The sequence below is a fragment of the Miniopterus schreibersii genome (genome assembly GCF_964146895.1).
Source record: "Miniopterus schreibersii genome assembly, chromosome: 19".
Classification (NCBI taxonomy): Eukaryota; Metazoa; Chordata; class Mammalia; order Chiroptera; family Miniopteridae; genus Miniopterus; species Miniopterus schreibersii.
In genome coordinates this window covers 13,049,054-13,073,279 of record NC_138119.1, presented here as the reverse complement: position 1 = coordinate 13,073,279, position 24,226 = coordinate 13,049,054, and the positions used below count along the sequence as shown (strand labels likewise).

The following is a 24,226-nucleotide window of genomic DNA, read 5'->3' as shown; positions in this document are numbered from 1 at the left end:
CAAGGTTTCCTTCTGAGGTGGTGGAAATGTTCTAAACTTAGATTGTGGTGTGATTGTACTGTAAATATATTAAGTACTTTTTAATTGTACACTTAAAACGTGAATTTTATGATGTGCAAATTATATTTCAATAAAGCTTTAAAAAAAAAAAGGTGAAGAAACCATTTCCAACTCACAAAGCACCGACGCAAGTGAAGCGGATGGGTGGCCAGGATCACTCAGTCCGCATGGATTGTAGTGAAGATTTAGAATTTAGTTTTTTTAGGCTAAAAAGTTTTAATATTGCTTCAGTTCAAAAAGGAGGGTGATGGCAGAGGCCGCTTTTAACAGAGTGCCCCACAATTCCGCACAAAACGCTTCCCAGCTGCACAGCTTCAGTCGTTGCTGTCCACTCCCACCCACCACCCCCCCAACCCCACCACCCCCACCAAAAAACTCTGCAGACGCCCCTGGTGTGAGCAAGCGACCAGCCCCTCGGGAACAGCGCGCCCTGCCCACCTGGAACAGGGGTGCGAGTTCCACAACTGCCTCCACCGCCCCTGTCCCCACCACTCTTCGTCCTGTAGCTGGGGCCTGGAACCAACAAGCCTACCTCTCCCGCGCCAGCGCGTCCATCCCGCAGCCCCCGCGCGGAGACTTGGCGCCCGATGGCTATGCGCCCCGCCTCCTCCGAGACCCGCGGGGCGCAGGGCGGGGCGCTCCCCGCAACCAATCCCGGGGCCGGGGCGGCCAGGGCCGGGAGGGGGGGGCGAGCAAGGTCCTCGAGGCGCTGGACGGTGCCCCGGGAGAGTAACCGCATGAGCCCCGCGCCTTAGCGAGCAAGCTGTTTCTGCGCCCACTCATATTAGGCACCCCCACCCCCCCCACACCTCCACCAAAAATAACGGTTACAGAGAGCGTGGAGGGAGCGGACCCGGCTCGCCTGGCTCCCGGGGGAGCGGCGGGGCTGCGTCCGGCGCGAGAGAAGCACGTGGCGCACCCTGGGCGCGTTTGAAGGCAGCGCACGGCCGAGACCCGCTGGGTGCAGAAGTGCGGGCCCTGCAAGCTCCGAGGCGCGGCCGGCCGGCACGTGCAGCCGCCGCCACCGTCTCCCGATCGTGCACCCCCGGACCCGCCCCTGCAGGAGCTCCGGCCACACCACCCGCGGATCTGGGCGGGAGGTGGCAGGGCTGGGAGGCGCCACCGCGGAGGGGTGGGGCGCGCGGAGGGGGTGGGCGGCCCACCGTCGGTCCGCGGTCTGTCGCGGCGTCGGGACACTCCCGCCACCTCCGCTCCGTGCCCTGTCGTCCCTGGGAGTGTGGGCAGGGCTGTCCCGAGGCTTCCGTGGGCCGGACCTCACCCGCTCCGGGAGGAAAACGCAGGGGAAGCCCCCGGCGCCCGCCACCTCCGGAGAGCCGCGGAGCCCCCGGGCCGTGCAGGCGCTGAAGACGAGCTCGGGCGGGGCCCCGGTGCGTCGTGCCTGTCGCCGTCCGTGTCCGGAGCAGCGGCCCGCGCCCGCCCGCTCGGCGCCCGGGGCCGGAGGGGCCCCACCCTGCCGGGCGTGGGCAAGCGCCAGCGGGGAACACACGGACCAGCCGTCGCAGGGCCCCGCCGCGGCCTCCAGCGCCTCAGCCCCGGGGAATGCGGTGGCCCCCGGCCCCTGGAGCCTCTCGGTGTCTGCGCTGGGCCTCCTCGCTCACCTGCTCCGCGGCCACGACGCTCCTGAGCCGCGCCGGCCGGGCCCCCCCCATGGCGGCCAAGTGGTTCAAGGAGTTCCCGCTGAACCTGAAGACGGTGTCGGAGCGCGCCAGGCCCGGCGGCGGGGGAGGCGGCAAACTGCGCAAGAACTCGGAGGCGGGCGGCGCGGCGCCCACCCCGGGCAAGGGCCGCAAGAACTCGGGCGCCGAGCCGGGCGGCGGCAGGGCCGGCGGCGCCGCCCCGAAGGACAGCCGGCTGTCTCGGGACAGCCTGCAGGGGCTGATTCAGGCCGCCGCGGGCAAGAGCCGCAAGAACTCCCGCACCGCCGAAGACGAGCCGCACCGGGCTGCGGCCAAGAGCTCGGGCTGCAGCACCTACATCAACAGGCTCATCAAGGTGGACACTCAGGAGAAGAATGGGAAGAGCAGCTACCCCGGCGGCGGCAGCAGCAGCAGCAGCAGCAGCTCCTCTTCCTCCGCGTCTTCCTCCCCTTCCTCCCTGGGCCCTGAACTGGACAAGGGCAAGATTATTAAGCAGCAAGACACGGTAAGAAGACAGCCTCCCCGCCACCTCCTGTGTCCCCGAAGCGAAACAGTGGGAACGAGTACAGCGAACCTGGTAACCCCTGGGCACAGTTCCTTAGGCTCCAGAGAAGGGGGAGATGCGTTTCCTCCTCGAGCGTTCGGTGACTCTAAATGACCATTCAAAGTCATTAGTTTTTCCATCTTGAAAAATCCTCATTCTAGAGATGGGGAACTTTGCAGAAATTTACTATCCATTTAATTTTGTTAGCAGTTCAGATGAGTAATTGAATGAAACGTCCCTTTGTTCAATTTGGCCCCCTTATAGATCATGGTTTATTTTAATTTAGACATCCAGCGGGGGTTGCAAAGCTAGACTGTGTATAATTTTAATTCTTCTTGATCATAAGGAGTGGTAACCTCCAAACTGTGTAACTATGGATTTCAGAGCTCCCGAGAATGGGTTGGCCAGCCCACCCCACCCCCAGCTCTGAAGCTCCCCACCTAATGAAGGGCCTCTCCAAGCTTCCCTAGCACCCCAAGGTTACAGCCCTTTCATTCAGCCCATAACCATTTGCTGTACAGCAGCCAAAGAGCATAAAGGGCACAGGGCTCTGCAGGGGGACACAGAATGGAACAAAGAAACACTCTCAAGGAAGTTGCAGCTGGGGAGAGAGCTGCTTCTGGCACACCAGAGGTTTTCTGAGGGTAGCGAGCATGTGAAGAGACTCGGTCCATTTTTACAGAGATGAGTTAGGTGTTTGTTTTAGACCCACTCTTCTGTGTGAAAAGGGGAGAAAGAAGAGCTGAAACTGAGCTTTTAGACTCCAGCCTGGATGATCACTTTCTGTTGTAGGAACTTGAATTTCTCTTGCCCCGGCTTCAAACATGCTGCCCACCTGAATGGAGTCAGGAGCCTGGAGCACAGACCATGTGTGTCTGCATCGAGCACTTCCATTCATTTCTCCATTCATTCATTCATTCCACAAATATTTACAGCATGCCTACCTTGTGCCAGGCACTAGGGAGAGCCGTGGAAAGACTGCCAAGGCCCCAGCTTGTCCAAGTATTAGTTGTCTACCTGACTTACTAGAGCATAAGCACCTCGCAGCCGAGGCTGCATAGCACGCTTCCTGTTCCTGGCTGAACTTTGGGAATGTAGTACACCCGGTGATGGAGTCAGGAGTGAGTGGTTAATCACAGGCCTTGGCAGTGGTTGCCTGGTTATTTCCGTGGTCATCCCTTCTGGATGTCTGAGTTTCTTATGTCATCTCCTCCCAAGTGGAGGGCTCTCAATCCAGGTGTCCCTTCCTCACTTCTCCCTGTTTAACTGAAGGCTTCCTGCCAGCTCCAGTGGTCCTTCTGCGTGAACTCTTTGGAGAATGTAGAGATTGTGGAGCAGACTTCTTCTCAGAGAAGGGGCTTCTTACCTGACCTCCCACATTGTCACACAGCTGCTGCAGAACAGAACGATTACACACACACCACCTTCCAGGCCTCTTTGTACTTTTGGAAGAATAGGTGCTTTCTGACACAAATACTCATCAAAACTCTATCTGATTGTAGCCTATGAGAATAAGCCTGCCAATGAATTATTAAACCTAGAACTCCCACAATACTGTTTAGTTCTGACCTGTTATTATGAAGCCTGTCTCTTTTGAGCTGTTACAAATTCCTTGAGGACAAGAAGCAGGTCTTGGTCTTATTTTGATTCCCTGGCTGGTGCCAGTGGGCATTGAGCAGTGCCTGGATGACTGACTGACTGACCATGACTTGCTCCTCTTGCTGACATTAAAAAGACCAAAATCAGGGGAAGGTGATAGACCAGTTCATTTTCTTACGCTCTGGAGCTATAGACATCCTTCACTCCCCACCCAGCAAATGCTTTATTGTGTAGGGAAAGAAAAAGAGGTGAAAAGAGTCTTGGGGACCAGCAGAGTTTAGGTGAACTGCTGACAATTTTACCACACAGAAATATCAGACGTTTGTGCAACTGAGTAAATAACATGATCAAGTGCAAAAGCTATCCAAAACCGGTTGGAGATTTTGATGTCTTTTCAGATCAGCAGATTGTCAGTAGTCATTTTGCTACCTCTGCCATTCTGGCAAATGAAAATCCTTAGCAACTCCCCTCTCTGGTTCTGTTACAGGTCATCATTTTAGAAGACTATGCTGACCCGTATGATGCCAAACGGACAAAAGGTCAAAGGGATGCAGAGAGAGTAGGCGAGAACGACGGCTACATGGAGCCCTATGATGCACAGCAGATGATAACAGGTTTGTAACCAGGAGCTGCTCAGTAGGGGCAGGAATCTCACACTCACTTGGAGTGTGTGAAATAATCACTGTGTGTTTACGGAAGAGGGATGAAGCGATTTAACCAGATCCTGCTGACTGGAAGGGGCAAAAATAGACTCAAAACTAAATTCAGATATCTAGTTAACTTCCTATATAGTTTGTACCCTTCAGTTTTAGAATTTACAGGGGTCTTTAAAGTTTTTCTAATTTTATGTAAAATGACACTCTTTCATAGTAAAGTTTGCAGATCTGTTCAGAACATGATCTTCTGTTTTAAGATACTTATATACATTTCTTGGCCACTTTCAAAGCTTTGACACCCATTGTGGGACTCACAAATCTGTACCAAGGGACTATTACACATTTAAAGGATTTTAAGTTGTTGAAAGATGCAAAATGACACGGTCCTCTATGTTATAGTAGATTGATTCCTCAACAAGCTCTACAATATTGGAGCAAAATATTTAATAACTAAGGAATGATTACTAATCACTGGAATGAGCCAAGCCATTCAAGGCAAACCTCCTGAAGCCAGTCGACAATCTTGTAACTTTGCAAGTTGGGACAATTCCAACTTGTGAGCTAAGCAGTCACCCTGTCATTTTTGGTGTCAGGCTTTTCCCTTTTATTCGTAATTCTCTTAAGGTGGTGTAAACAATACTTTTAAAATTATATATTTACTAGTTATTTCATTGTGTGTGTGTGTGAACTTTAGAGTAAGTTATTTATTCGCCTAATGTTCCTTAAACATTCTTTAATCCATAATGAGAAATGAAGTTCCCAAGTGCTGACTCAATTGAGCCTCATTTGAGGGTCGTGGATTTCGTGCCTGGGAAAGGCATAATTGGTCACACATTAGACTGTCTCTTCTGTTTAGAAACAGATTGAAAAGCTGTCAAGCCCAGGCTCCATAAGCACAGTCTCAGAAGAGTTGAGCAGAAGGGTAGCGGCAGCCCCCTGGAAGGGTCAAGACAGGCTTCCAAATGAAAATGAGCTGCCACAGGAAAGGACTGCTCTGTTTCCTGCACTCTGCTTGCAGAGATAAGGCTCCGCTTTGGGGAGGGTGTACCCTGGCCAGGCTGCGACCCTGAAGGTTACTGGACTGTGACCTCTACTGAAATCTGTGAATGAAAGGAAGTGAAAATGAAGTTAGTCAGAATTTTAAAAAATATCAGAGGCTTGAAAGAAATAGGGGAAAAGATTTACTTTCACATAAAATTGAGGACAAATATATAAAAAAAAAAAAAAATGCTTCCTTTTGATTCACCTTTCTTTGTCTTCTGGTTTTTATTCCTGTTTCTCTTTGACTGGAATAAGTAGTTTATGTATCCTAGCCCGGCTGTTTATTTGTGGAGCCACACTGATAATAGGGAAAGTGCTGTGCTTTTTTTAAAAGTGAATATATATTTTGTTCCCCATATAATCCCCACAAAACTCTGTAAGTTAGGGGACTCCAGTACTATCCCCTTGTTATAGGACCAAAGAGCTTCTGACTTGCCTGTGCGCATAAGACTTATTAAGAGACAGATCTTCCCACTCCATATGGGGCGGTCTGCTTCCTACACCAAGTTGTCCCCAAAACATATGAAACAATGCATGCAACCACACTTTAAACTTTACTGAAAAGCAAGGCATCTTTCTACTCAGACTCATGGAGAGGGTCATAGTGAAAAATCAAAGTTGTCCAACATGAAATAAATGTAATAATAATAGCTAGCATTTATTAGTTCCAGGCTCTGTATTAAGTCATTTACATGAATAAATTCATTTAAGAAAGTGAAATTAATGTAGTCAATTGGAGAATAAATTCAAATTTATTAAAAATTTAAATTTTTTAAATTACTAGATTTTTTTTCTTTGCTTTTTAAAAAAATACTGCTGAATTTTCAGGTTTCTTCATTTAAAATATATATCAAAAGGCACTTTCTCGATCAATGTAGCGAATATGCCTCTTATTCTACCCGTAGGTTACACAGCTGGACAGAATAACAGGAAGTAAGTTTATCGGAAGCTGGGAATAAAAGATTTGCTGCTGGGTGGTTGTTTTTTTAAACCTTTTACCTTTTTTGTTCAGTTTGCTCCTTGTGTGATTTGTTATTAAGTCCAAGTTCAGAAATGTCCCATATTTCTTGAGAAACATTAGGGATTTCTTTTTAGTTTGTTGCAGCATTTCTGTAGGAGAAGGAGACGGTACTAATGAATTACTTAACTGTGGAGCCTCCAGCCTCTGTCTTGCCTTTTTAATACCTGTGAAGTGGGAACCACATGTCTGATTTGAACAGTATCTTGGGTGTATAGAACACTGTTCATGATGTTATAACATCCAACAAATATTTCTTTACCATGTACCAGGCCCTGTGCTGGGAATCCGAGCATACAGGGAACAAGAACCACATGACCCATGTCCTTATGGACCTCACAGCCCAAGGGGGCTAACAGACTTAACACCAATTCAGAAGAAAATATGTCATTGTAAAGTGTGGTAAGTGCCTGTGAAGTAGAGAATTAGAATTGTGGTCATCTGCCTCAGGGAACAGAGGAAGAAACAGAAATTAAGAGGCATTTAATATTTTCGTATGACCAAATAACTGGGAACCAGGCTCCCAGATCCCTTCCAAGACTTTGCTCTTAACTTTTAAAAGCTAAGAATGTATAAATTTATGAATAAAGTCTCACTTAGATTTATTCAGAGGATTGTTCATAAAAAGATACGAATTTAAGATAAACTTAAATTCCAGGGCTTCTGAATTATATCTGCTTTTGTTCAGAAAATGTTAAAGTAATTTTAAATCAAAAGCTCGAGCACTGACAAAAGATGTGAGTAAAAAAGTTACCTAACAGCCCTGGCCAGTGTGGCTCAACTGGTTGGAGCGTTGTCCAGTACAGCAAAAGGTGGCAGGTTTGATTCCATGCAGGAGGCAATGCTTTTTCTGATTCTGTGAGGGGAAAAAAGAGCTTTATGAGGCTCTAAGTTTAGTCTGGCACAGGCTAAATTATGAAATAATTAGGGGAAAAGGTGCATTGTAGACATTGTAATTAACGTTTTACATGAGATCTTCGGGGCATAAAGTAAGGAATGATAGGGAAAGCTCTGGAGTCAGTGCTAAAAGTCTCCCCTGCTCACTGCTGCACAGCCTCAGTTTATTCACCTGTGAAAATGGGATAACACTTCTCTCACCCCATTATAAGGCTTCACTGAGATACTGGGTATAACAATCTAGTACAAGCATACCCAAGGAATGTAGCCGTTATTTAGACAGTCCAGAGAGGATTCCATTTTCAAAGAGAATTCTGGACAATTCGAGGATTAACAAGTGCTGACTACAATTAATTCAGTAAAAGGAAGCCTTAGTCTTATGCTATGTTTTTAAATAGAAATGGCATCATTATGCACAGCCAGCTTTGGGAATTGGGAAGGGAAGATTTCAGCCCGTACTCTGTTGCACACCACCTTGTCGGCTGGTGCAGGTCAGGCCTGGGGCCTGGGTTTGGGCTGCAGATGGGTGTTTATCTGCAGCCTGTTGGCTGCATTCTGTTGGCTGCCGTGTAAATGGCCTCTATCGGCAAAGCCAGGGCGTAGCTTCCTCTGGCCATTTCCTCCTTCTCAGGCCCGTTTCCTCTCCGAGCCAGCTCTGCACGTCAGGGGCTATTCTCCCTGCAGGAAGGGTCGGCTTGCAGCCCCACGATTGTTTCTGTTTCTATGGCGCCTCTGGTTGGGGGCAGCCAGGTGTTGGAATGGACTGGAAGGTTACTCCCCTTGAAGGGGCGGAGGGGCCCTGCGCTCAAGCCCTTTTTTTCCCCTAATTAAACATTGTTTAAAAAGATGATAATACTTTGCAGATTTTGCCCAATCCCAGGACCATCTCGGGAAGGAACATTTTCAGTTGTATGCTTTCCAGTGTTTTTCCCAGCTCTGTGTACACAGACTGCCTAAAATAGAAATGCAGGGACCTCATCTCAAAAGTAAAAACTCAAACACATGTGTAATAAGAACTCAGGATTCTAATCACTGTGCACCATTTTAACACAAATTTATTGAAATTATCTTGTATGACTTCTTGTATCTTAAGGTTGGAATCAACGCCTTTTCCATTTAGTTCAATTGGGACAGAATTGAGGCAAGGACCTTGGGAAAGGTTTCCCTAGCCTGTGCCAGACCAAACTGAGGGCAAACTTAGGTTTTGATCAGAAACTTAAAAGTTCTAAATCCATCCTATGAATTCCTTTTTGTTTTCTCTTTCCTTTTAAGAAACTCCAGGCTTATCTTAATTGAACCAAGAGCAGAGTATGTTTTTGTTTCTTATTTTCCATAACTCCGTCTAGAATAAGCAATGAAGAAAAAAATCTTTTGGTTTGAAAGTCAAGAGGCTTGGACCGGAGATGCAGGAGACCTCAGACAACCCCAGGCACCTTTCCTCGCCTGGGGGTGGGGACAGTTCTAGCTCTCCCGTTCTGACCTTCTGATGTGGAGGCTTTAGATACAGAAGACCCCTTCTCTTTGGGATGGGGCTAGAAAGATGAGCTCTGGGGAGCAGGAAGAACTGAGAGGGGGACCATGAGGACCAAGGAGGTGTGGAAGTGCTTCTCAGGCTTAGCTTCTCATTAAAATCACCTGGGGGACCTTTTGCAACTCTAACTCCCTGGTCATATCTCAGACTAATTAAATCATGATCTCTGATGAAAGGAGGCCAGCATCAGTGGGTGTTAAAGCTCCCCAGGTCCCTGGCCAGCATGGCTCAGTGGTTGAGTGTCGATCTATGAACCAGGAGGCCATGGTTCTATTCCTGGTCAGGGCACATGCCTGGGTTTCAGGCTCGATCCCCAGTAGGGGGCGTGCAGGAGGCAGCGGGTCAATGACTCTCATCATTGATGTTTCTGTTGTCTCTCTTCCTCTCTCTGAAATCAATAAAAACTTTAAAAAAAAAAAAAAGCTCCCAGGTGATTCTAATGAACTGCATTCGGGGACCCCTATCCAGCAGAATTATAACCTCAATAAATGTTGTCCTGTCTAATTTAGTGTCCTGATTTTAATAACTTTTCCCGTGAATGTTTGTTGTCCTTCACTTCTTATAGAAGTCCTTTCCTTGTTAATTCTTTCCTTGCTATAGAATCAGTGATTCTTCTCCATAGTGTCGCCATGCCCACTTTACCTATAGAAAGTCTCACTTCCCTTTGTCCTATGGCCTTGCAGTCTTGAGACCCTCTTCCTCCTTATGTGACCACTGCTTCTGAGTCTTCTGCGCTGGCACCTCTTCTTCCATTCGCCCTTGACTGAAGACAGCCCAGATTCTGCCTTTGATTCAGCCCAGATTCTTTCAGTCCTTTCCTCTGGTGATTGCTTTCATTCTCACAGTACCAACAACAATCTGTTTGTGAGTAACTCCTTGATGCATAACTCTCACCTTCCTCTCTCTGCTGAACCCCACATCCATACAGTCACTGCTTGAAGAAGTTCTAAAGCTCCTTCCTCTCTCTCTCTCCTCCCATCCACCCAGTTATTATTAGCACAACTGTGTGTCCTGCAAAGATAAACAAGACGGTGGTGGTCCCTGCCCTGGCGGTCTCCACCAAACTGCAAATACAGACACAGAAACAGATAAATCCATACAGTGGGAGAAGGGCAAGGTGAGAGTCAGTTGGCAAAGTGGTGGCACCTGGGATAGGTAGGGAATTGGAGGAGATTCTAGGTTAGATTTCAAAGGATGGAAGATCACCTGGACACTAGTGGGCATAAAGCAGTATAGTGCTCAGGGAATTTCACAAGTTCCATTTGGTTGGAACAAAGAATTGGATTGTGGAGTGATGGGGCAGGGTGGTGTTGCGAGAAGAAATTGGAGAGGGAGACAGTGATCTGGTCACAGGCCTTCCGTGCCATGCTGAGCAGTTTGTACCTTATAAGTAGACAGGTGAGAGCTTATGGGGTGTTAAGTGATGAGATGAGATGTTTGTGTTTAGAAAGGTCCTCCTTGACCGTGACTAAGTAGACAGATTGAAGGCTTCTTGAGGGCATTTAGAAGAACCACACAATGCTTCTGTTGGTCTATATCGCCAGCTGTGGTTGTCCAAACTCTAGACATCTTTAACTTCACCTTCCAAGGCCTCTGGGCTCCAAGCTGGTCAGTCCCTAGATACTGCTGATTCTTTCCCACTGTAGCTGGCTGGTTAGCTGGCAGTTGGTTGATTTGCATCAGGTTTTTTGCATCCATTTCTTACCTGGCCAGTCCTTCTCAGTCTTCTTTGTACAAGTCTAGACCGTACCATTCTGGCTTATTCCATCCTGTACACTGTGTTGGAGTTATCTCCCAGCAAAATACAAATGTAACTGTTATTACTTGTTAAAAAAAAAAAAACACACATATTGCCCAACTGGGTGTGGCTCAGTGGTTGAGCATCGACGTAGGATCCAGGAGATTCCCGTTCCATTCCCCCCGGGTTGCACATGCCCGGGTTTCGGGTTCAATCCCCAGTCGGGGGTCGTGCAGAAGGCAGCCGATCAGTGACGACTCTCTCATCATTGATGTTTCTATCTCTCCCTCCTCCATCCCTTCCTTCCTCTCTCTGAAATCGGTAAAGATGTATTTTTTAAAAAACACACATCTAATCATTTTTCATTGCATCCTTGCCTTTACAACTTCTACACTTTGGTGCCCTGGCCTGCCTACTCTTCTGGCTTCTTCTCCCACTACCTCTCTCGTCTCCTGGCCTCTGTCCTTTGAACTTATCTCTCAACTCCCCTTTCTGGGAACAAGCCCTTTATGTTTCCCACCTCCATATCTTCACTCATGCAGCTTCCTCCACTGGAAATGACCTCTATCCAAGTCAACTCATCTTCCATTTCTCTTCCACTTGGAGTCAGTCCAGATGCAGTAGTGAAGAGTATGGCTTCTGGAGCCCAACTTCCTGCTTTGGAATCCAGGCTTTGCCACTTAATGGTGTGGACTGTTTCCTTAAGCTTTCTGAGCTTCAATTTTCTCTTCTGTAACATTGGGGACTAATAGTACCCATCTCTTAGGGTGGCTATGAAAATTACAGTGTGCTCAGAATAGTGCTTAATGCATAGCACACCATCCATAAATGTTAGCTGTTGTTATTATTGTTTCTGTTTTTCCCCATGACACCTTTTACTTTTATTTTTCCTGCAATTGTTAGCCTGTTACATGTTAATTGTGAACGTGTCTGGCTTCCCCCACTATATTGAAACTCAAGAAGTCAAGAAGACTGTCTAATGCCCAGTGTTTTGAATATAGTAAACACTGCGTCGATTTTTATTTAAATACTTTGATCTCAGCTTCCTAGCTAGTGGAAACTCTGCAGGTAACCCATACTCAGAGCCCTCAGGGACCAGGAACGATGGAACAGGTTGCCCGGAGGCCACTTCTGTCCTCACAAACTGCAGGTGGCCCCCAGACGCACACCTGTCTTCAGAGGAGATCCCACATCTTATGATTTGATCCCGTCATCTGGCTCCGGCTACTCGGGGAGAGGTTGCAGGCTCCTTCCTACAGCCCTTAGGGAGCAATGTTGGCGCCCCCGCCACCTCCTCCCGCACAGACAGCCCGCGGGGAGCCGGTAATTCGGTTCATTACCAGGTTCCCTGGCTCGCGTCTTTCAAGGTGTTGTGCGCGGTGCATGTTTTTCAGAAATTAGACGCCGAGGTTCCAAAGATCCGCTGGTGAAGGCCCTGCAGCTGCTCGACAGCCCCTGCGAGCCGGGGGAGCCGGGCGCGAAAGCGGAGGCGCTGGCCCGCAGGCGGGGCTCCAAGGACCTGCTGGGGAAGCCGCCGCAGCTCTACGACACGCCCTACGAGCCGGCCGACGCGGGCCCCGAGCGCAAGGCGCGCGCCCCCGACGCCCACGGCCGGCGGCCCGAGGACGACGAGAGGCCGGCGGCCGAGTACGAGCAGCCGTGGGAGTGGAAGAAGGAGCAGATCGTGCGGGCGCTGTCAGGTGAGGGGCGCTGCTGGCAGGTGGGGCGGCGTCAGGTGGGGCGGCACCTGGTGGGGGGCTCTGTCGGGTGGGGGGCGCTGGCAGGTGAGAAGCGGCGTCAGATGAGGGCTTCTGTCGGGTGGGGGGCCCTGTCGGGTGCGGGCGCTGGCAGGTGGGGCGGCATCCGGTGGGGGGCGCTGGCAGGTGGCGGTGCAGTCAGGTGGGGGGCGCTGGCAGGTGGGGGTGGTGTCCGATGAGGGTGCTGTCGAGCAGGGGGCGCCGTCGGGTGAAGGGGCGCCTTCCCTGCGCTCGCCGCTGCCCTCGGGGACAGCTGGCTGGCTGGGCCGTGCAGCGGCCGCGCGTTTCCCTTCCTCAACCGCAAGCCTCTTCCCTAGGAATCCGGTGGGGGAAACGAGTAGGGCCTGGTTGGAAGACCGGCGCTGAAGAAGAGCCCTGAATGTTGCATTTCTCTTTTATCCTTCTGGGCATTTTTATTTCCCTGTCTCTTCACGGTGCACAACTGGTTGGAAAAGCCTTACCCGAACACCACTGCGGCTTTCTAATTGGGGGCAGCTGCTTCTTGGTGCTCCTCAGACCCGTTAATCCCTATTCATAAAAAGGCAGTTCAGGATCAAATGGATCACAGGCAGAGGTGGGTGGAAAGCCGGATGAAGCTAGCTTTTTTTTTTTTTTTTTTTGGTCAAAATTCCTTCTAAAGGAATCAATTCTTTAAATATGAATTTTAAAAATAACTTATGAGGAAAGTGATAGGTTGTCAGCAGTTATTAAAGGTAAGTGGCTCTCCTGCTTCTCTCAGGGCATAGTTTTTCTACTTGGCTGACCACATGATTTCTTTTGCCTTTGATTTTTAAAGTCAGGGATGTCGTTTCTCTCCAACAGTAAAAGCAAGTTTGGGATTAAAAGTCTAGTTGCCCCGCTGGGCGTGGCTCAGCAGTTGAGCATCGACCTGGGATCTAGGAGATTGAGTTTTGATTCCCAGTTGGCACATTCCCGGTTGGGGGTGTGCAGGAGGCGGACAATCAGTGACAACTCTCTCATCATTAATATTTTTTTCTCTCTCTCTCTCCCCCCTCCCTTCCTCTCTCTGAAATCAATAAAGATATATATATATATTTTTAAAAGTATAGTTAATGTAAAAGGTGAACAGAGAAGGTCATATATTTTATAGCAGACCTTCAAGTCCGTTCGAGTTTTCCTTTAGCCTTGTTTTTCACACCTCTCTGTTGGGCACCTGCTACTGAGCTAGGTGCCGTTCATTCTATTTTCTATGCAGCCTACACGTTATGGCATCTGTAAGGTGCCATCCAGTAGTTACTTTCTGTTTTGCAGTAAATTTTACTTTTTGTTATTTCATAGTAAAAAACTGTTCGCTTGATTTCACAGAATGATACACACACTTGCAAGGAATCATCACTTGTAACTATTATGTTTAGTCTTTTAATCTAAATATACTACAACATGCTGAAGTATATTAAAGTGGTTTTCTTTCATATTCTAAAACTGATGAGTATCTTACAGAAATAGTAGCTCTCTGTGGATGCTCGCAGTATGATCAGATATCAAAGATTGCGGGAGCTCAGCTATCCCAGGGTATTTGCAGAATATGTTACCTTGCATTAAAGGGAAGACAAAAACTTCTTTCCTAAGCTGAGGCAGAGGTTTTTCTTCTTTGAAGTTTACCTGGGTCACCTCTGTGTCCTCTGATATTAAATGGAGCCTTCCTTCCAGTTCAGTTTGAAGGTTCTGAGAAACCTTCCACGAAGGAGGAGACAGTGAGACAGCACCACCGACAGAAGAGCTGGACCCAGAAGATCTTGAAGCCAACCCTCTCTGACCACAGTGAGGGGGAAAGAGTGGACCCAGCCCTGCCGCTGGAGAAGCAGCCGTGAGTCTCCTACGCAGCCATGTAACAAACAGTAGCTGGTAACTCCTTCATAGCCTGGGGATAGAGGGAGCATACTGGCCCATTTTACGTGATTATTATTGCTCATGAATACTTGTCTGGGTGGGGCTTATTAATGAAAACCCACTTTCAAAGCCCAGTGCACTTGCACAAAATGGAAAGTGTACTGCATCCCAAGAGCCTGATTTTAAATTTCATTCTCCTGTATAGAGCGATGACACTAGCCCTGGAAGCTCCCTCTTGTTTGATTGATGGGTTTTGTGGATTACCCACAGCTGCATTTTGTGTGTTCTAAATGTGAAGCAGGATCTAGTTTGGGCTGTTGAGCTCCTACCAAAAGTGCATTTCAAATAACACTTCATGGAATGAGGCCCTGCCTGGATTTCTGTTTTGATGCCCATGGTGTCCCCCTGCACCCTGTTTTTCAGTTGGTATCATGGTGCCATCACCCGTGCTGAGGCTGAGAGTCGACTACAACCCTGCAAAGAAGCTGGTTACCTGGTTCGAAATAGCGAGTCAGGGACCAGTAGGTATTCCATTGCACTAAAGTGAGTGAGGCAACCTCATGGACTCTCCCATTTAGATACGGTGGGGGGGGGGGGGTGCGGGGGGATAGCCTTTTCTATCATGGGTAGATGACCAGTCAAAAAATATATTTCAAGGTAGTTCACAGGGGCGTGTATTTCCAGAAAGTAAGATGCATTTGCTTGGACAATGGAATATGAAATGCTCTAATTAGAATGCAAAAGTGGTTTTGGGTGAATGCCCCAATATCTCTTATGATAATGAGGGTCCTATGTCATTGTCATTGCACATTAGTCAATTTCTACCTTACATTACCCAATCTAAAGTAGGTCCTCTCACCAGAGAAATAACTCCTGATAAAAAGAATAATATCTGACAGGATAATTCAGTCATTCTTCTTTCGTTCCCTAGTGTTTCAGGATTTTAATAAATCAGATCCCTTGATTGTTCAAATGCCAAGTGCAATTTTGATACCAGCTTCTTCTTGTGAAGAAGGAAACGCTGACTTGCTATTACTCCCCTGTCTGACTATACATGGAACATTCATTTTTGCTTGGTAGGCCTGGTGGAGCTTGAATCATGGAAATTCTCGTTGCGCCGCGAGTTCAGTGGTGCTATATTGGAGGATCATTGTCAAGCACCCTAACAGCATTTCCTTCCTGAGGAAGCTGAGCCCCTGCAGCTAAAACAATCAGACTGGAGGGGAAAAGAGGTTGGGGCGGGAGGGTGTTTGAGCAATATGGCTCAGAAAACGGGATAGGCCACCAGATATACAATACCAGGAATAGCTTTGCTATGTTCCTGAAACTGGTGCTCACGGATTAGATCTTTGAGCCTTCGGTGCCAGCTGTCATTATATACAACCAGGAACAGTCTTTCCAGATCAAGGTGGAGTGCGGGGGAGGAGGAAACAGTTTTTTTAATTATTACTATTATTATTATTATTAATGTGTTCTTTGGGGAAGAAAGAAGAAGGAAACCTTATACATGTCCTTTTAGCCATGGTGAAGAACATGAGTTTAAACTTCACCTTAGTGGTCTCACACTTGGACTTGAGCACTAGTTTGGCAATTTGGGGGCCAGGAGGGACTGGACTTTTTTGGTTTGGGGGGTTTGGCTTTTTTGTCTGGTACCTGATGACTTGTGTGTACTAAGGATGAGCATCTCAAGAACACACATTTATTGAGGGCTGCTTTCGTTTATAACAATTCCAGGAATGGATGAGAACCTGTCCACATGTGACTCTGATGGGGTTGTTTTCAGTGAGGAGGGATTCCCCCTGTTCACTCATTCATGTCCTCTCCTTGATTTGTGTCATTCCAGGACTAGCCAAGGATGTGTCCACATCATAGTGGCTCAGACCAAAGACAACAAGTACACACTGAACCAGACAAGTGCAGTCTTTGACAGCATCCCTGAAGTGGTACACTATTATTCCAACGAGAAGTTGCCTTTCAAGGGGGCAGAACACATGACCTTACTCTACCCCGTGCACAACAAGCTGCACTAAGGTTCAGCCACCAAAAGCCCTGTCCGGGCCTCTCATACCTAAGAGGGCACCAGCACCCAACCAGCACCTCAGGGGACAAGGCTGGACTGCGCCAAATAATTGGTAGGAAGTGGGGGTCTTCTTGAAAAGTCAAAAAGTCTTTGGGCTTGAATCCATTCCATGGCACTTGGTTACTGACCTGTTCCTTTTCTCCCTGCTAAGTAGTTCTACAATATGAAATCATAATTTACCAGTTTTCTCCACTCTCTAGAGTAGGGTGTACTATTTGGGGTGTGACCCTCAGCAAAGGTAAGTCAGTAGTCCAGGGATATTAAAGTTCTCCATAAATGTACTGACTCTTACCTGGAATACCTGGTCTCCAAACAAACCAACAAAAATGCACTTGGCTTTTACATAAGACAGCAAAAAATGATCAGGTGGACCAGAAGAAGTTGTAATATCAAGCTCCTTTTGGGCAAAAGGGTGAACAGAAAGAATAAGTGAATAGTAGACCTTAGAGAAAGCTATCTTGCTCGAGTGTCCTCGTTTAGCTTTGGAGTCCATGAAAACTCACAACTTTAGGGTCTGGCAAAAGGATTATTTTGTTGGTCAGCCTTCTAAGAAAGTTTGTGCTCTCTCAATCAGATTGAGAAATTCATCATTTCAACAAATCAGTAACATAAGCATAAATAAGAAGGACTATTTAAGAATCACCAGTACAGGCATCTGGTCAAGGTGGAGGTGGAGGTAAATGCCATACTCACATCCTCCTGTAACCACATTAAAATTACAGGACAACCATCACTCAGAACTACCTGAAATCTAGCTGAACAGAAGTTTTATGACTAAAGGTATATAGAAGATGCCACATCAAGACTGGTAGGAGGTGCAGAGACGCTGAACAGGCTGGTTCCACACCCACATGTGGCAGGTAAAAATTGGGAGGGATATCTTGACTGGAGTTCCCTCCTGAGGAGCGAGGCATCTTGGCCCAACACTAGGCTCTCCAGCCCAGAGTTCCAGTGCCAGGAAGAGAAGCCCCCATAACTTCTGGCTATAAAAACCAGCAGGGATTGCAACTGAGTGAGATGGAAGGGCTTCTGGAGTCCCAGACAGTTCCTCTTAAAGGGCTCGTGCACACACTCGGACTACTCCCTCTGAACTCCAATGCTGGGGCCCCAGCTCAAAGGGCACCAGGGACATATGGGGAGGAACTGAATTATCTGGCATCAGGGCGAGGTCTGGAGGGGCAGCTTTCTCTCAGACAGAAGTGCTGACAGAGGCCATTGTTCCTTTGCTGAATCTTCCCTACACAGCCAGGTAATGCCATATCTGAATCTCCATCAACCTGGCTATCACTGTTTGCCCCGCCCTAGTGATTCCCTGAAACCCTGCCCCACCCAACTTGCAGACCCACCCAAGCTGTTCCCAATGGCTATTCCATACAAATGGCCTGTCTTGGCTCATGCTTCAGACTTTCCTAAAATCTCTCAGGCAGGCAGCATCTAGCCTTGGCATGCCCCATACCTCTCACTAAGTGGCCCCAGGACTGGCACTAGTGGCAGCTGGCCTTGGTTCACAGCTTGGCCTCTCCTGGGTCCTCCAAGTCCAGCACAAGTAGCAGTCATCTGCAGATCAATTCGTAGCTCATGCCCATGCTGGGAGGCCTCAGGCAGAACACAGGCTGAGCTGACCTTGGTCTGTACCTCCTGGGAGGCCCCAGAACCATCACACCTAGTGGACTGCTTCACACCATGTTGAAGCACCACCCTTCACAGGTGACACACTCAAGGGGCAGACTCAGTGCACACCAGAGCCCTGCTGAAATAAATCCTGTTCTGTGGGGTGGGCCCCTGCACAACTGATCTTCCACCATGGTCACAGCCAGTTCTTGCAGCTGATTGGCCTGGGGATAAATTCCTCCCTTTGATGTACTAACAGCAATCAAGGCTCAACTACAACAGGAGGATGTATACACAGCCCAGAGTGGGATGGCAGGGACCTGAAGTGCCCAGCTTGGGTGAATAGGGATGCTGCACCACTGGACCCTACAGAACACCTACTACTTTAGGCCATTCTACCAATCCCAAGAGATGTAGTAGCTCTACCTAATACATAGAAACAAACACAGGGAGGCTGCCAAAATGAGGAGACAAATATGTCCCAAATGAAAGAACAGAACAAAACTCCAGAAAAAGTTAAACAAAATGGAGACAAGCAATCTACTAGATGCCGAATTCAAAACACTAGTTATAAGGATGCTCAATGAACTCAGAACTTCAACAACATATAAAAGGACATGGAAACCATAAAAAAGAACCAGTTACAAATGAAGGATTCACTAAATGAAATGAAGAACACTTTATAGGGAGTCAACAGTAGAATATGTGAAGCCAAAAATCAAGTCAGCGATTTGGAATATAAGGAAGCAAAAACAGAACAGCAACAAGAAAAAAGAATCCAAAATAATGAGGATAGTGTAAGGAGCCTCTGGGACAACTTCAAATGTACCAACATTCATTGAATCATGAGGGTGCCAAAAGGAGAAGAGAACAAGAAACTGAAAATATTTGAAAAAATAATGACAGAAAACTTCCATAACCTGGTGAAGGAAATAGACATACAAGTCCAGGAAGCACAAAGAGTCCCAAACAAGATGAACCCAAAGAGACCCACAGCAAGACACATCATAATTAAAATGCAAGAGGTTAAAGACAAAGAGAATCTTAAAAGCAGGAAGAGAAAAGCAGTTAGTTACCTACAAGGAGCTCCCATAAGACTGTCAGCTGATTTTTAACAGAAACTTTGCAGGCTAGAAGGGATTGGCAAGAAATATTCAGAGTGATGAAAAGCAAGGACCTACAACCAAGACTGCTCTACCCAGCAAAGCTATCATTTAGAATTGAAGGACATAGAAAGCTTCCCAGACAAGAAGCTAAAGGAGTTCATCACCACCAAACCAGTATTGCGTGAAATGTTAAAAGATCTTTAAGAAAAAGATTAAAAATATGAACAATAAAATGGCAATACATATCTGTCAATAATTGAATCTAAAAATCAAAATGAACCAGCAGAACAGAAACAGACTCATAGATAAAGAGAACATTTTGATGGTTGCCAGATGAGAGGAGATTGGGGAAGATGGGTAAAAAAGGAGAAAGGATTAAGAAATACAAATTGGTAGTTACAGAATAGTCATGGGGTTGTAAAGTACAGCATAGGGAGTAGTCAATAATATTCTAATAACTGTGTATGATATTGGATGGGTACGAGATATACCAGGATGAACTTAGTAAGTTATATAATGTCTAATCACTGGGTTGTACACCTGAAACAAAATATTATATGTCAACTGTAAATGAAAAATTAAAAATGACTTTAAAAGATAAAAATAAAAAAAAATCACCAATATCATTAAGCATTGGCATTATTATTCTGAATTATAGAACAAAACACAGAACAGATTTCATTTCTGATTTTTTAATTCTGAAAATTTACAAAGCTCGACAACTTTTCTTATTGGATAATTATACAGAACTTCTGATACCTTTGGTTTCATCTTTGTGCATTGTGGTGGTTATGGAACTATTTTGTCCCTAAAATTAGATTTGTTTTGTATTTTTAGAGTAAGTTTAAAATATATGTATAACTCTAGGATCTGATTGTATGAACTGGGTCTCAAAAGCCTGCAAAGTCTCTCTCATGCTGTACAAAGCAGACCGGTTCACACTGTATAAAAATATTTTAAAAGACTTGAGATTTTCTCTAACTGCTTAAATTAACATTCATACTATTATTATCTTTATGATTTATTGTGAACTTATATCACCAATTTACTTACTGTGAAAAAAACAATGGCAATGGCACACTGTGAGAAGACAACTACGGTGAGTGGCTCTAAAATTACAACTGAGCAGATGTTTCTGTGTTCTGGGGTTTGTAATTGGGTTCTCAAAACTGGTCCAGCTGTAAATGTGTTGACTATCAGCAATGAAAAGTTAAGTTTGTAGCTTCTTTGAAATATACCAAAAAATATTGATTTGGTTAATTTTGGGGAAAGCATATCTTTCTAGTTATTAGTCATCATTTTACAATTATGATTTAGAGGTTAGTAAATACTTGTTGCCTTACTCAGTTAAGATTGTAGCCCAAGGGTTGTGTGATCTTTGATTTTTAAAATTTGAGAGGAACTTTTTCTCACTGGATCCCAATGATTTTATTAATAAAGAGTGTTGTTTTTTAAATACTGATACAATTTTTTTAATGTGTATTGGTTCGTGTACTCTATCTTTAGTACAAGTTTGGGTTTTTTTTTTCATTTTTAGCATCCATGGTTCCAATTCCATTAAACAAATATTTATTGTCTTGCATATACCAATAATTCATTGCATTAAACTTATTTTTCGTTCAATATCCTAGAAATGAAACCTTATTTTTTACTTAAACTTATTCTACAAACCAAATACAGCAGTTATCCTAATTTTAATAAATACTAAAAGCTTTGCAAAAATTTTTCTTCGTTGTCCTAAATGATTTTTGGCCCATACCCAGCAACTGTGATGAATATATAATGAAATACATTTTGAAAGCAGACCTGATTAAGTATTTATTGAGCTTCTAGCAAATGCTCAGTATTGTGCTTTTTCTATACTGTTTTTCTGTGACAGTCATACTATTTTCTTTATGTAATTAAGAGTGGAGATGTGGAAGAAGAAATATAGTAAATTAGCAGGGGTGGTTCAGCTAGTATTTTCTTCAGGTTGTGACACAAGTTGACAAAGCCAGGGAATTCACAGCTGGGTGGTGGCGCAAAGTGCCATACATCCTAAAAACAATTAGGCCCAGCAGGGTGTCCCTAATGGCTTCCTTGTTAAGCCTCCTGGGCCAGCTGATCTGAAGCCCTCGGACATGTTTCCTCTCTGAGCTCTGAATGTTTGGGCTTTTTGTCATTTTGTCTCGATACAGGTGTTTTCCTGGAGTCTTCATTCTTTTGAGTTAATTCTGTCCCCCAGACAGATTCTTTCTGGAGAGAATGCTGTTCGGACAAGTTTGTGCTCGCTTGCCTTGCGTTTTGCATCCTTTTGCATCCGTAGAGCTTCCTGCATCTGGGTTCTTTCTCTTTTATCACACCTCCTTTAAAAACAAAAGCTCTGCTCCAGGATAATAGTTTATTTAGTTGGTTTGTTTCAGGCCTATAAGAACAGAGGGTAAAAGGACTTTTCTATTTACTTTGCTACTGTAACTCGGTCCATCAGGTTGGATTTCAACTTTTGGAGTTGTGTGTATTTAAATAAGTAGGAATAAAATAATAGAGAAATGTTAATATGTGTACCAAAAAGTAAATATTGACATGCCTACTCTCTATTGGGACATATGTGCCCTTTGAAGTTATCCAAGGTGCTTTCTTAAGAAGCATTTATAAAAAGAGCCTTTATTTTTTGCTGTTTAAAGTCTCCATACATTGCTGAGTTGTTAGTCATTTATTGGCCTCTGCCACAGAATGGGGAGGTGGGCAGATCATCTCAGGGGACAGCCAGAAGTTTCAGGCACAGGTGGGAAAATGGTCCTAACCTGTTGCTTTTTAAATGAGGGTATCCTTTCTATTCTATTAAAATGCCCTTTTTATAGTCAAAAGTTAATGCCTCACTTCTCCTTCCACCCGAAGGGGGGGCACTAAGATGTCTAGATTTCATTTCCCTTCTCCGCATCCTTTTAATGTTTAGCAGAATTTCTTTAATACCTTTCTCATAGATGCCTTTCATTCATTAGTTGTCTCTCTTATTTTCCATAACCAGCCCTATTTTGGCCTCGTGATCTCTTTAGAATCACTCTTCTTTATTCTTCTCTCCAATTTTTACAACCCCATTAACCTGGACTTAGAGAAACTTGACCTGCTGTGGACCTTAAGGTATTCTTAATTTCTGATCCTGTAGAAAGCAAGCAGTGGTGTGTTACTGCCATCTAATGGACAGAGAGCGAACCGCAGTGGGGAAACAAGCAGCACACTTAGGGTGTTTTCTAAAGGATTTCTGATCCAGTCCATAGCATGAAAAATGACCACACAGCAGTTGCCATCTTGAAATCTGTCTTTTCCTGTGGAAAGGGTGACTTACAGCCTAATACAACTCTCATCATGAGGCCCCTGGACTATGGCTCGATCATGTCATTTAGAATCTTAAGTTGTATTCTAATAAATATGCTAGCAACAGATAATTGAGACAGCCATCTCATTTTATCAAGTTCTGAACCATTCAATTATTTGTCAGTGGGCTTTCCCATTTTAAATATTAACTAATACATAGTTTTAACTTCTGAAAATATTTGAAGAGTGTATGTAAAACAGATGCCTATCTGTAGAGCTTTAGTAATGTATATTATATCAGAAAGATTTTATAAAATTTCTGGATGTATTGCAGTAGCCAGTATAGGCTGCTTGCCCTCCTGAAGATGGTTAACCTTGAAATGTAACTTTAAATAAACATTATTCCAAGAAAACCATGTTTTTGCTTAATTTAATCACCTTCATAAAAATAAAAAATAAAAATAATTTCTGTGTTAACAACTATAGCAGAAATGGTCAAAATTTTCATTTGTAATCATTGTTAATGAAATGTATAAACAAATCATGATTGAACATAACCATACCTGATCTTAATTTTTTTCTCAGTTCATTTTTAGAGCTCCCCTATTATGCTTTAATTCCCAAATAAAACAGAAACAGTGATGTTGTATTCTGTCTCCTTGGCCATCTTCTTCCTGAGTAGACAGTTGTTGCATTTGTCACCGCCCCTGATGAGGCATCAGAGTGTGGCTTTGTTTTTGTTTTTATTGTTTGGCATTTATATAGATGCCCTCATCCCATCCATGGGATTTGATGCTGTAGTCTGTTGTGAAGCTTAAAAACTGTGTATTTTGTTAAAATCTATTTTCTTAACCTCCATGATTTTGATGCTCAGTCATGGCCAAAAATCGCCATTGGAAGCTAGTATTTAGAAATTTGCGAATAAATTCACTTGAGATTCTAGCAGAAGGCTATAGCGTTGAGTCTTTCGGTATCAAATTTTACCAAGTATGGGTAAAATTGTTTCGGTATCAAAACATCCATTGAACGTTTATATAAATTGCCACCAGGTGGTACAAGTGCCTATTGTTTTTCCCCATCTGTGTTAACAGAAAAGGAAGTTTGCATTGAGAAATGTTCACCTCACCACCACCGCCACCCAAGCAACTGAATAATGGTTTTCAGAATTCAGGGTGAACACCAGGGGGTTTGGGTGTTGAGTGTTGGATTCAGACCTTGTGAGAAGCCAAGATGTATGTAATGGAATAGATTCTTGCTACATATCAGGTGTGTTGCTAAACAAATGCTTTTCATACTGCGTTATCCTGCCTTAATCCCCCACAACTCAGTGAGCCAGGTGGCAGCCTCATTTTTTAGATAAGGACACTGGTACCCGGGGCAATCAAATAACTTGTCCTGGGTCAGTCACGCAATAAGCGGTAGAGCCCAGAGAGCAGCCCGGTCTAATTCTAGAGTGACTCTGAACTGCTACTGCTCTACTTGCCCTTTGAGAGAGGGACCTGGCCTGGGGAATTCTTCACTTCGGATGCGAATATAAGTGGGCAGACTTGGGCGAGGAGTAGTGAACTAGCCACCTTGTTTTAGTTAGCAAGTGAAAAATGAAGTTCAGAAAACAAACCATTTGCAAAAGCCAAGAAGTTCAAGCAACCCAAACGTCCATGGGTAGACGGGTGGGTGAGCGAAATGCGGTACATACATACATACGATGGAATATTATTCGGCCTTAAAAAGGAATGAAATTCTGACACATGCTGCAACATGGGTGAATCTTGAGGATATTCTGCT

The 24,226-nt window shown here is 45.4% G+C and overlaps 1 protein-coding gene across 2 annotated transcripts; it reads left to right on the top strand.

Annotated features, from left to right (window-relative positions):
- Positions 1 to 1,280: 1,280 nt before the first annotated feature.
- On the top strand, positions 1,281 to 22,919 carry SHE (Src homology 2 domain containing E). 2 transcript variants are annotated; one of them, XM_081121534.1, is made up of 6 exons: positions 1,281 to 2,223; positions 4,349 to 4,475; positions 12,137 to 12,442; positions 14,171 to 14,327; positions 14,774 to 14,871; positions 16,194 to 22,919. In XM_081121534.1, exons 1-6 carry the CDS (start codon positions 1,621 to 1,623, stop codon positions 16,220 to 16,222), a joined length of 1,320 nt encoding a protein of 439 aa, XP_080977660.1. In that variant the 5' UTR covers positions 1,281 to 1,620; the 3' UTR covers positions 16,223 to 22,919. The 2 variants fall into 2 exon arrangements, with proteins under 2 accessions (XP_080977660.1, XP_080977659.1); XM_081121533.1 differs by having other exon boundaries at positions 14,774 to 14,893.
- The last annotated feature ends 1,307 nt before the right edge of the window (positions 22,920 to 24,226 follow it).

Excerpts from the sequence above, each read along its gene's own strand:
- SHE (XM_081121533.1), top strand. The coding sequence starts at position 1,621 with ATGCGGTGGCCCCCGGCCCCTGGAGCCTCTCGGTGTCTGCGCTGGGCC. Across the intron at positions 2,224-4,348 it reads TTATTAAGCAGCAAGACACG|GTCATCATTTTAGAAGACTA; the intron begins GTAAGAAGACAG and ends GTTCTGTTACAG. Across the intron at positions 12,443-14,170 it reads GATCGTGCGGGCGCTGTCAG|TTCAGTTTGAAGGTTCTGAG; the intron begins GTGAGGGGCGCT and ends CCTTCCTTCCAG.